The sequence below is a fragment of the Strix uralensis genome, chromosome 3 (assembly GCF_047716275.1).
Source record: "Strix uralensis isolate ZFMK-TIS-50842 chromosome 3, bStrUra1, whole genome shotgun sequence".
In the NCBI taxonomy this organism is placed as follows: domain Eukaryota; kingdom Metazoa; phylum Chordata; class Aves; order Strigiformes; family Strigidae; genus Strix; species Strix uralensis.
This window is the reverse complement of record NC_133974.1, coordinates 37,816,456-37,829,332: the sequence shown is the minus strand read 5'-3', so window position 1 is coordinate 37,829,332 and position 12,877 is coordinate 37,816,456. Positions and strand designations below refer to the sequence as shown.

The window sequence follows — 12,877 nt, the reverse complement described above, 5'->3', positions numbered from 1 at the left end:
ATCTCAGAACTGCAAGACAAATGGATCTTAGGAAGATCCTTCTATAATGAATCTGCAAGAAAAACTTTTTTTTAAGTAGGAAAACAGCAAAAAACTTTTCCAATTTCTCCTTCTCTTCTAGCTAACATGCTTTTCCTCTAGCAAATACAATCTTTGCAATGCTCTGAACACATGTGAAGAGATGGTTTCCTACCTTGTTAATCTGATCTCATCAGCACTTTATGTACCTACCCATTTTATTTTACAGTCTCATGAAACAAGAGCACTACTTATTTTTTCCTTCTCAATTCTATCCACTTATTCACCATAAAGAGGTCAGTACCCTTTTTGATCAAATGGCAATACTAGCTTTCATTAGCCCTTGTTCAGTGTTCATGTAAGTACTTCCACAATTTCTCATGTTGCTTCTCATGCTTTAAAGAAGTTCAAGTATTCCCAAAGTCATGTCATATCTTCCTCAAAAACCTCATTACAAAAAATCTTTGTTGTTATAAAATAAATCAGATTCTAGCTAGGCTGCCGGTGTGCTGTGACTGTTGCTTATCGTACTGACTAACACAATGTGTAAATAGTTCTTTGCACTCCGTTAACAGTACCCATCTTAAAAGTACCCCCCTGCACTCTGAGGCCATCACAGAGCCTTTGAACAGCACCCACACTTTTAAATACACCATCAATAAAATGCTACCACAAGAATTAAATAATGTCTTTCCTTCATTCCAATATTATATGACTTTCTTACATCAAAGAAAACAAACAAACGACCCTCAAAGCAACACCCTAACAATATAAAGTTTGTTCCTTTTGTCTTTTAAACTGGAGATGTTCACTAAAAAACGAGAAGGTTGCTTATAGAGCCATCTGGTGCTGTTGCTTATTTCCCAAATGAAGTCTTCTGTAGCCCATGTTTCCAGCAACTGACTGCTGTCTCAGAGGCTTCCTTTTCACATGAAATCTAGTAAAGAGAGTTAACATATCACACCAGAGTTACAGAACTCTAACTCAACCTCAACATGCAGCACTAAATATCATTGCTAATAAAAGTCCTATCCAAACTATTTGAATATTAACATATAAACTAGAGTGAGAAAACATACATATAATAATTGAAGCAGAGAAACAAGACAATGAAATATGGTTCTGCTTCTAAAACTTCTTAAAAGTACATTCTTCCTCTCTCCCTTTTTTGGTTCACTCCAAAAAAATAGACCTTGCTGATCTCCAAGATGGCAGTAACTCATTTCCTCCAGATGAGGAAAATGAAATAGATTTAATTACTGGCTGCAAGTGGTCCCAGTCATCTTTGTGCCTTGAAGAAAGTAAGCTACTGAAACTTAACATTTTAAAACTTCTTCTGTTTAATAGCCCAGCGGGGGAGACAGCCACTGCCAAATTAAAAGCTATCAGGTTACTGTATCCACAACCAGTTTCCAAGACCTGTAAAATGCTATGTACTACCTGGCGTGCCATACATGAAACATTCTTTTTTTAGCATTCCAGTAACAGTACTTCTCAGAGCAAAATGGGCACTTAATGAAACCACAGCAAATGGATTACCAGAGAAGAAACTTAATTGGAGGAACAGTGAAGGACTTTGAAAACTCCTCCAGATTTGCCAACCAGGTATCACTAACTAGGTGGTTAAATTCTATCCATCAAGAACTGTGAACGTGACACTTACATGCTTGTGCAACAACATAGGATCTGAAATAAAGTCTTTTTCTTCCCCCCACCTTCCTTAGAAGCCACTGATACCCAGCCATAGGAGACTGTCCCTCAGAAATAGCGGAACTAAATTTCTTCCAAAATGAACACAATATAGGGATTAATTTAAATCACGGATAACACAAGAAAAGCTCTTGCAAATTTTAAAGAAATTCCCTATTTAAAACTTACTTAAAAAATAAGCTTTCAACAAGAATTAAAGAGTTCCTGCAAGTGACTATTTTTCCTCTTCCACTGAACTCACCTCAGCTGTCTGAGGTATGAGATGATAAAGTACCATCTTATTTTTCATATACTTTCACAAACCTGTTTTTCCTATCTAGTGAGGTGTTGGGTCTGTGACTGTGTGTGGTGGATTTTGGTAGTGGGAGAGGAGGGTACAGTGGTGGTTCCTGTGAGAAGCTTCTCAAAGCTCCGCTGGCTCCAAGTTGGACCTGCCTCTGGCCAAGGCCAAGACAATTAGGAATGGTGGCTGCACCTTTGTGATAACATATTTAAGAAGGGGAATCTGAAGAGGAGTTGCAAGAACACCTATGCCGACACTGAGGTCAGTGGAAGAAAGGAGGAGGAGTAGTGAGGGAAATGCGCTGCAGCTTTCCTGTAGAGCATCTGAGACTCCCCTTCAGCCTGTGGTGAGAGGACAGGCTGTCCCATGGAGATCACTGGTGGAGCAGGTGCCCATGGAAGACCAACCCCACGCCAGAGCAGGTGGTTGCGCGCAAAGAAGGCCGGGACTCTGAGGGAAGCCCCCACTGTTGTAGTCCAGCACTGGAAGGACTGCAACATGTGGGACGGACCCACACTGGAGCAGTTCGTGAAGAGCTACAGACCATGGGAGGGACTCATGTCAGAGAAAGTCCATGAAGGACTGTCTCCCATGGGAGGGACCCCACACTGGAGCACGGGAAGTGTGTGAGGAGTCTTCCCCTGAGGAGGAAGGAGCAGCAGAGACAATGGGTGATGAACTGCCCGTAACCCCCATTCCCCGACCCCCTGTGCCACTGGCAGGGAGGAAGTAGAGAAATGGGGAGCAAAGCTGAGCCTGGGAAGAAGAGAGGAGTGGGGGGGAAGACGTTTTTAAGATGTGGTTGCATTTCTCACTGTACTACTATGATTGGTAAATTAAGTGGTGGTGGTGTTCAAATTAAATTGATGTTTTTTTTCTTCCCCTAACAAGTCTGTCTTTTGCCTGTGACCATAATGGGTGAATCATCCCTCTCTGTCCTCATCTTGAATCCAGAGCCTTTTGTTTTATTTTGTCCTCCCCATCCCTGAGGGGGAAGGAGTGAGTGAGCATCTGCAGCTCCCTGGTGCTCAGCTGCCCTGTGGGCTCAAACCAGGACAAGTGATAAATAGTCTTTGAGACAAAGCTTGTACCATTTGTCTGAATGCCTTCACATGATTCTCCCAAACAAGTAAAGCAATCACATTTTAGATGAAGCACAAGCATAGCTATAACACATAATTTCTATATTGGCTTTCTAGGCCATGCTAGAAAATACTATATTTAACCAAGAGTTTAAATCCATTTTAATGTAATTCCTTCGCAGTACTTGACAGATAGGACTAAAAAGTATCACCATGCATTGTTGCTCTAAGAGGCTTTAATTTGATTACAGTAATGAAATGGGGCCAACATCTGATCCAATTGCAGTTTAAAAAAAATGAAGTTATATTGATAAAGTTAGCTGAAGAAATAGAAGACTCCTGAAATTATGTCAGCAAGTTTAAAAGCTTTGAAAGCTTGCATAAATAGTAAACACGTTCAAAACTTTTTCTATTTCTAAAGACAGAAAGGAAAACATATGTTCATTTACAAAGCTTCTCTCCCACAAACCACAGAGAGGTACAAAAGAACAGACATGCTAATAGGAAAATAATGTCAGATGGAAGTTAACTTACCATATTTGTCTCGCAAGCCAACTGTACACCTGAAGACTCCTCCAAAGGCCACATCTTCACCAAATATTACTGAAAGATAAGAACAGTAGAGGAGGCTATTGTTACTCCAGTGCATCTTATTTTTAATGAACATGTTTCAAATGTTTTTATATGAGACACTAACATACGTAGCACATAATATTTCATTTTACTTCAAGATTTACCTAGACTTAAGCGTTTCTCATGCACAGCCCAACTATAACAAATAAAGAACCAAGGTTAATACAACACAACTAAGTCTCAAATCAGAATTCATGAAACTGATTCAGCTATGCTTTCATTAAACCATCTGTTTATTTTTCTGCAATATTCTATACCACAACATCTAAATCTAAATGAATAAAAGCAATTCCAAGAAACAATTACATTTAATCACTAAAGAGTCATTGAAGTTGTGTTCTGCTTCAACTGATAACCGTTTGCATTTCTCATCCACAGATTTCAGTTTTCTTCAAAATACCAATCCAACATGAAATTTCAAGCCTTCTCCAAACATACTTGCCAGATCCCTGAAGAGTGACTTCAGAGGAACTCCTCTACAGAAAAGATGGGTATCTAACAACCAGGACAACTCTCAGTATTCAACACTATTATCCTTACAGTGTGGGTAACCTAGTCAATCCATTTTTATCATAAAAGTAATTGCCTTCAAAATTTAGCTTCATATCAACTAATCTGCGGGTCTTTTTTCTTTGAATTTATGGAATGATGATGTCTAATTTTTGTTAAAACAGTTTTGTTATTTAATTCACAGAAATAAGTATTGCTCATTTCATTTTTTTTAAGCATGTAAAAGACGTGCAGCAGTATCACCAATAGTAGCTTGCATGAACTGGGGTCCGTTCTGATAAATCCCAAATTCCTCAATACTCTCCATATTCTAAAGGACACAAAATAATGAGTTAGCCTCCTTGCTTTTCAAATATTATTTTTATTTAAATAAAATACACTTCTGATTGAAAGGACTAAAAGGGATTATTCTGACAATCATATTAATGACACCACTTAAAGAAAAATAACTTGTACAATGATGTAAAACCAATGCAGTCATGGAGTACATGATTGAAGTATGTTCCCAGATTATCTCTCTCATTCATGTTTAATATTAACTTGTTTGCTTTTTTATGTACTTAAAATCTTTGTAAGGACTTTCCATTACCATATGGCTACTCACTTTTGAGCCAGCTGGCATTAAAAAAATCCCATTTAATGCTGGCATCAGCAAACTTGCGTGGGTTTACTCATTCTCTTCAGCCACTGAAAATATTTTCCCAGAGAGATTCTAATTCTCATCATCACAAGTATGAGGATTTCCACTACTTAAACAACAGTTGCTCAATTCCCATACAACTAAAAACATATGAAGGACATGCTTTCTACTGCAAGAAGTACTAATTACTTCAGTAAGTAGAGTGATACTAACAACTCACATGTCTGGACTGTAGAATTCCAACATGGTCTTGCAAAGGGCTTTGCAAAGATCCAGCCCTGCAAAGCCGAGGAGCAAGACTGGAGCCTTAGAGCAACTAAAAGGCTGAAAATTACATATGAGTTTAGGTTCCTACTGGACTAACACTCTACTTACTTTTATATGGCTGATTCTACAGAAAGAGTACTAAAATCTGTTCTTGGAACTAATTTACCCTGAATTGTCTAAGTTCAATTTAATAAAGGTGACTATAACACAGCTGTAGATTGAGAGGGAATGTATACAGACATAGTACTGGACAGACTACATAGAATTTGTCCTAACAGATCAGACGATTAGTCAGACTTTAAATTGAGCAGTAGTTTAAGCAGTGCCAAAACACACTAAAAAAAAAAACCAAAAATTACACAAGATCATACAGCTTTTGCAGCCATGTTCATGACATTAAGAATCTCTTTCAGATATCTGGCCATCATCACACCTTTCTTATGACAACAGAAGCAACGGACCTCCTGTTATGTACAAGAATTAAAAGTGCAGTAAATAGTTTTGTGCAAAAGAGTTTAGAATAACCCTTTTAAATCAAGCTATGATGAACTGCCTTCTTCAAAGTTACAGGTTATCTAGACTGCAAAAGTCTAGAAAATTTTACATTGCCTATGCACAATGATGAGCAGTAATCAGTAAAGCTGGAAATGAATTTTGGAGGGCAGGGAAGGAGAGAAGGGAGAACGGACAGAGTGAGGAATATATAGTCTCTAAAAAACCCCACTTTTTTAGCATAGAGAGTTGAAGGAATTAAAAACTAAGATTTACATTTTAAAAACTCGCGGTATTCAAGCTGCCCTTAAGTACAGTTCACATCAGTAATGCCAGAAGCATGTTAAGTGATGTATCTTTCTGTCTCAACTTTCAAGCAAAATACACACAGCTAATACAGAAGACACAGCTGCATCCTAGATCACACAATTCATTAATAATCTGTTAATACAACACATTTTTAAGCTTTGTTTGAGATCAAAGTGTAGAAATAACTTATTAGAAGACTTTAAAGGCCACAAGAAATGCATTTAATACTGTACACAAATAGGCAAAACAAAATGCAATTTATACAAAGCAAAACACAGTAACAAGTATAGTATACCTGCAGTCGGATCTTTGGCTAAAGCATTGTCCAAGGCACTTGTTATCGATTGGAAGAGATTCATCTTCTGAGTTTGCCCTGTGTGAAAGTGATTATTTAGCCACTTAATTTGGTTCAAAATACAAAGTACATTAGAAAATACTGCTGTAAAACACAAATAAAAACTTAGTTAACAGTCATAAACAAGAACCCTGTTAGGAGTACCCAAGACTCATCTGCTGAGTAAACTTAAATTATGGGATAGATGGGATTAAGTATGGTATACTTTGCAATCCCAAGAACTATAATTCTACTATCCCTGCATGCAACCTTTTTTCAAAAACTATGCTCTTAACTAGAGCAAATGCAGCTTTGCAATGCCTAGTCAAACACTAGGAACGATGACTAATCCAACAGTTTTTCAAAGGAAAAAACCATAGTAAAGTATTATTGTTTTGAGGATTGGGATCCTTTCTGCTAAAATTCACCAGATTTCATTAAGCTTACTTCATCATTCTTTAATAGTTTTTTTTAAAAGCTTCAGTCTTTCTTGTTTACAGACACCTATTACTATCAGAAGTTTTCTAGACCACCAGCCTGCTCTCTGGACTGCAGTTAGAAAGTGTCAGAAGCATCAAATCCACACTCAAAAGGAAGAAAAGCTGGTCCTGAACAGCTATACCTAAAATGTATACTTAAAAAAAAGCAAATGCACCAGACTGCTGTATTAAAATATTCTGCAGCACCAATGATTGAAAGAAAACCTTCAAAACGAAGAAGGGCTACCCGAGTCCCCTTCTTCATTCCAGCACTGCAAGGAAAAACAAACAGGCCTGAAAGCAAAGATGGAACAAAGCAATAGCCCAGTCCCCACTACTGTGACCAAATCAGATCCTCCAAGTAAATAAAATAATGCCTTACCAGAAACTAAGTGAATAAGAAATTGCCTGGCTGACATTTGGTAGCTCTTTAACTGGCAAAACCTCTAAGTCATGACTAGGAGCCACAGCTCAGGAGAATACTACCTACCAGCACATACAGCATGTAAAAACAAACAAACAACAAAAAAAGCATGATTAGGTGAAGATCCCAGACAAACATGTGAACAGGTGTTAGAAATCAAAAAGGAGAACTACATTCTGTTTCCAGTAGCTACAGTATCCCTCAACAACCATTCAGACTCCCTTCCTCCTAAATTGTTAATTAACCTTAGCATTTTTTGTTAAAGACTCATGTCATGCCACACCAGAGCTGAGTAGCTGCATTCCTACATGTTCCCGTGCTTGGTAACTTCACTTGCTACCCTTTACATGGCCCTTTAAGAAGAGGAAACTGTAAAAAAAAAAAAAAATTATGGGAACTGTTCAAATTATACATAAGCTACAAATAATGAACATTTATAAATTCAAGGGAAGGAACACTGGGGAACAACAGTTGTTTCTCTTTCCCAAGTCATCCACATTATTTACATTACCTTTTCCACAAGAAACAATCCTTCCAGTATTTGATATAAATGCCTATTATTTAATCAACTGTCAGAAACTCCTCACACTGACTGTTCTGACCTGCTACTCTTGCTTATAATAAAGGCCTCTGTTCCAGCCCTTGAAGGAAAGGAAAAACTAACTGTGCCCTTCAGATTTGAACTGTGGAGTTGAATAAGCATTATCTTACCAGGATTGGTATTGGCATAACCTTATTTTACTTTCACTATTTTTCAGTGAATTTCAAAGTGTGTTTTAAATCAAAGGGAAGTAGTTTTCCATCAATAAATTGCAACAAAAACTGGACTGCCCCCCTACAGCTTCTTTGCCATCATCTCAGGCAGGGACTTGCAGCGCACAGGCTTGACTCTGTGACACCTCGGATGACTATACCATTCAATGAGCAACAGAAATGGCCAGGAGTTTTCTTGGACTTAATGACCAAACTGGAACACCAAGGTATCCAACAAGGTAACAGCCTTCTAGAAGACAGTGCGGTTCACGTGAGAAACAGCTATTCTGCAGCTGGCAGGCTTCTTCCAGGAGAACTCAGCACTGGTCATTTGCAGGGATACATCTCAGAAATAAAGTCAAAACATCAACTTTCATCCTGAGCTGTTTGTTTCCAACCAGTCTGTTTACTCTCAACCATGTGATCATGTGGATTACCTCAAGCCTTTCACTAGGCAGCAGTCTTTATTAATCACAGGTTTATTACAACATTCATGACTTAAGCATACAATAAAAAAATAGGGATGGATGTAAGTCATCCAGTTACTGCTAGCTTTTCCCCTGAAACAGGAGTGGGGCAGGGCAAAGGCTTACAGGCCCGAGCAGATGATGGAAAGGCCTAGTGCAACTATTGCACTGACCGCCCAAAAACACTTCATGAACATGCCCCCCGAAGCACCACCGCCCCCTCCGGCGGCCCACGGGGGCCATCTAACCCGCAGCCCAAGTTTTTCGCGGAAAACCCGCAAGTGGAAGCGCCGCAGACACAGCGGGGGAAACGCACCCAGGCGGGGCCCAGCGCCGCCCGGGGTCCCGCTCCCAGCGCTGGCGGCCGCCGCCCCGCCAGGGAAGCCTCTCGTTCCCACGGCCACCGGCGCCTCGCCGGGCGGTGGCCCGAGAGGGCGGAGGCGAGAAGAGCCCACCCTTCCTCCTCCCTCCCCCTTCGCCCCACCCCGGCCGGGGGCCTCCCCCGAGAAGGCGGCGGCAGCGGGGCGGACCCGGCAGCAGAGCGAGGGTGAGCCCGGCCCAGCCCCGCTCTCACCGTACGCGCTGGGCGCCGGGTCCGGCTGGAAAGCGAAGTGCGCCGCGGACCGGCGCGGCGTGGCCGGCAGCGGGGTCAGGCGGCTCCAGAGCCCAGCGCGGCGGCGCACCGCCACGGCCGCCCCAGGGCCGAGCGCCCCGCGCAGCGCCAGCCGCCCCCCCGCCGCCGCCATCGCCGCCGCTGTCAGGGGCTGCCGCGGCCGCCGCGCGTTCTAAAGAGGCGGGGTCCTGGGCGGGCTCCGTGACTGGCCAGCAGCCATGGAGGACGGGCCAATCAGAAGCCGCCCTGCGGTGGGTGGAGGGGAGGGAGGGGCGAGAAAGGGTTTGGTGCGCGTGCGCCGGGGGCACGCCGTCAGGGGGCGGGGCCGGCAGGGGCGGGGCTAGTGCTCGGCACGCGGGGCGGCGAGAAGTGGGGGGTGCAGCGCGCGCTGAGGGCGAGAGCGGGCGGTGCGCGCGCGTGCGCGTGGTACCGGCCGCGGCGAGCGGGCGGCCGTTCCCTCAGGGCGGCGGGGGGGGCCGCGGGGCTGTGCGGCTGTGAGCCTCGGCAGGGGCAGCGGGTGCTTTCGCCCTCTCGTCGGCGCTGCTGATAACGGTGTGCCTGGTACCGGGCGCATGGGGGAGTGCCGAGCTGGGCCTCGCCTCTCCCTTGGTGTTCTCACAGCTGAAACAAAAGTCTTCACCTTTCTTTTTAAACGTTGTTCTTCCACTGGGATTTTCATATTGCTATGTTGGCATCGAGAAACACTGAACAAGTGTCTGAAATCCTCAAATTCTACTCCAGCAGGTGGCCCAGAAAGATAAAATGAACGAAGAGACCTGCAGATACCGTTCCCTGTGTCCCTTTCACCCCCTCTCAACTGCGCATCCAACCTCTTCTTGAGTCTTGTTCAAGGTCTTTTTTTCCAAAAAGATCATACCTTCATGGCATTATTTTTAGCAACAGAAATTATGGTCTTTCCTATGTACATATTCCCTTGCCAGGTTTCATAATACATTCTTTCTATTGTTCTCCTCACCAAAGTGACCACCTCACATTCCTTCTCCAGACGCTCCCATCACCCACGTAACTTGCTCTACTTTTGCAGCCTTTCTTCCCCTGTATGTCCGTCATTCCCACCATTCACTTGCCTCCACATCCTTCCCCTTTTGCCAGTGCTTCACATCTTGCCCATACACGTACTTCTCCATCAAACCCTTTCATGCAGCCTCCAACATGTGTGAAAAGTCCCTTTGAGTCGTTTTTCTTTGTGTTGATATAGTCTGTAAGACTAACCATAGTGGACAGCATTTTTACTCTGATCCAAGAAATGTAACTCCAAAACCTTGCCTCAGAGAAAGACTAGAAACTGGAATGATGTATATATGACATCATCTCTTTCAAATGAGAGGGCTCATGTGTAACCCCGTCTGAATAGGGCTGGGTTTTAAACACTGGAATATGAGATTTCATATCTAATATGAAATATGTATCACTATTATGTTTAGATTTTCTTTTCTGTCTGAGTTCCAAGCCATTACTGAATATCCCTGTTAATGACCACAGGACCATTTCAGTGAAGACCATTGTTTCATTATGTAGAGTGCAAAAAAAATTTTTTTCATGTTGATTTTTAATTTCTTAATCATTGGGATTTATGCAAGATAAAAGGCTTAATCCTACTGCTAACTGGAGAGATGAGTCTCTTGCTCTTTACATGCCCTTTATCCCTAGAGACTGCTGACAAACCACTCGAGATCATGGGATCACGCAAGTTCTTCTACCAGATTCCAGTGTATCCCATGGAAGCAAAATACTGATGAGTATCTAAAGGGGGCAAGAATTTTAATAAACTAAGAGAAATGCAATCTCTCCAATGAAGGAGGCGTATAAATGTCAAATGTTGAGATTGCTTCCAACTCCACTGGAAGGCAAAACATAGATATTTGAAAAAGTTTAGTACATAGCAAACATTATAACCATCAAATTACATATAACCATTTATTTGTATGGATAATAGTATAAGAGTTTACAAATATCAAAGTTTGTTATTCAAATAATTATATTTCTTTTAGTAAGCAATGTATTCGAGTAGGAGGAATATAGCTATATTGCACATTGTCGTGGCCAGATCTGCAAAATTTACAAATGGAGAACAGATAGTATAGGAAGGTATTACTTATAACTCTGTGATCTATTATTAATATGTTAGTTGTTGGACCTGTGAATTGCTAAACTCAAAGTATAAACTATGAGATATATTTGGTTTAGGTACATTTAGTATTTGTCATGCTGTATTATGTGTAAAATAACCAAGGCAATAACCTTGGTCATATTCCAGAAGATGCTTCAGTTTTCAACACAGGCAGAAAAAGATACTCCTTACTGTCTTAGTTCAGTAACTGTTGTCTCCTACATCTGGTGATATATGGAACTTGAAAAGGAAAAAATGGTCATGCAGCCCAGTATCTTACAGAGGAAGTTCTGACATTTGTGGTGGAAAGAAGAAATACCTTCAGTAAGACCTGTTCACCTGCTATCCAGACCTAGGTGAAAGAGAAAAAAGTGTCTGGAGATGAGGCTTGCCACCTAAATTATTACTGCCTTTTGAGTACAATTGTCCACATGGCCTTGGGAATTTGCACTGGTTCTAAAAAGGGAAATGGACAATCAGAGAGGTTTATCCAAATGTACTTTGGCTGACCAATATGTTAGCGGAGATGAGTCCTAGCATTCATGTTTTCCAGCTCTGAGGAGGTAATAATTATATCCACATTGTTCCTGGTATAGGTTATGATATTCCAGCAACTTCAATTATGTTTTGAAAACAGCTTTCTCATTTGGAAGTTGTTCAGTCACTTAGGGCCACTTCCCTTAAATCTATACACCAGACGTTAAAGATTCTGCTGATTTCAGCAGCTGCATTCCCCATCTCTGTGGTTTTTCTCATCATGTGCACCCTTAGCCATTTAAAAAATCTGGCAGTCATTACTATTATTTCTGCATAATCATGCAGAGCAATTAATGAGGATCTGATGATGAGTGCAGACCCTACTGACATAGCCCACATTATGCCATGTTTATACCAGCATTAATCAGATGTAACTCCTTTGAAGTCCATGTTGTTACCTCTGATTGACATGGATCTAATTGTGAGCAAATTGCAAGTATTGGACTCTGACATGAGCATATGGCTCCGTGTCTACTGTTCTACGCCAAAATCTCTCAAAATTTGGACATAGCCTGCAGCTGAACCTTAGACTCCTTCTGAGCTTGTCACGTTTCCCAGTAGGTGTTGCTTTATTTAAATTACATCTCTGTAGATGATAAGACATCCAGGTGATTTCTGTTGCATTCCTTCAAGTGTAGTTTCACTGTTGTTTTCTTGTCAATTCTCTCTGTCATGCTATAGTGTTGCTGTAAATTTTCCTTGCTGCTCTGTGGTTCATTGACAGTAGCATGTTCTCCACACCAACAGTTGATTAGCTGATTCACCCTTCTTATAGGAGCTGCTAGCAAGCACTCTTGTCACGCTAATACTATGTCTTGGCACTTCACCTGTTTTGTTGCTTCCTTTGCTGTCTTGTCTTCCTGCTACCCTAATTATGATCTTATTCATCCTTCTTTTTCTGTAATTTATTGGCACTTTGGAGCTGTTTTGTCCTCTGTTCCTACTCCCTCACTCACACGAATGGGTTATTTTGCTAGTTAGGGACAGTCATCTCTTTCTTGGGTATGTATAAATGAGGAGCTGTTTTCTGAAGTTGTGCTGGGTTTATGTGACATGGTTTTGGTAGCGGGGGAGGGGGCTATAGCAGTGGCCCCCTGTAGGAAGCTTCTCTAAGCTCCCCTGGCTCCAAGTCAGACCCGCCTTTGGCCAAGGCTGAGCCAATTAGCGACGCTGCCTACACCTCTGCAATAATGTG

The 12,877-nt window shown here is 41.7% G+C and overlaps 1 protein-coding gene across 1 annotated transcript in view; it reads right to left on the bottom strand.

Annotated features, from left to right (window-relative positions):
- Positions 1-9,162, bottom strand: part of BCKDHB (branched chain keto acid dehydrogenase E1 subunit beta) — a 134,729-nt gene extending 125,567 nt beyond the window's left edge. The window contains exons 1-3 of the mRNA XM_074861925.1: positions 8,976-9,162; positions 6,240-6,317; positions 3,628-3,696 (exon numbers count right to left, since the gene is read on the bottom strand). Coding sequence (XP_074718026.1) covers positions 3,628-3,696; positions 6,240-6,317; positions 8,976-9,147 — 319 coding nt within the window. The 5' untranslated portion in view covers positions 9,148-9,162. The remainder of the gene's footprint in view (positions 1-3,627; positions 3,697-6,239; positions 6,318-8,975) is intronic.
- Positions 9,163-12,877: the final 3,715 nt, after the last annotated feature.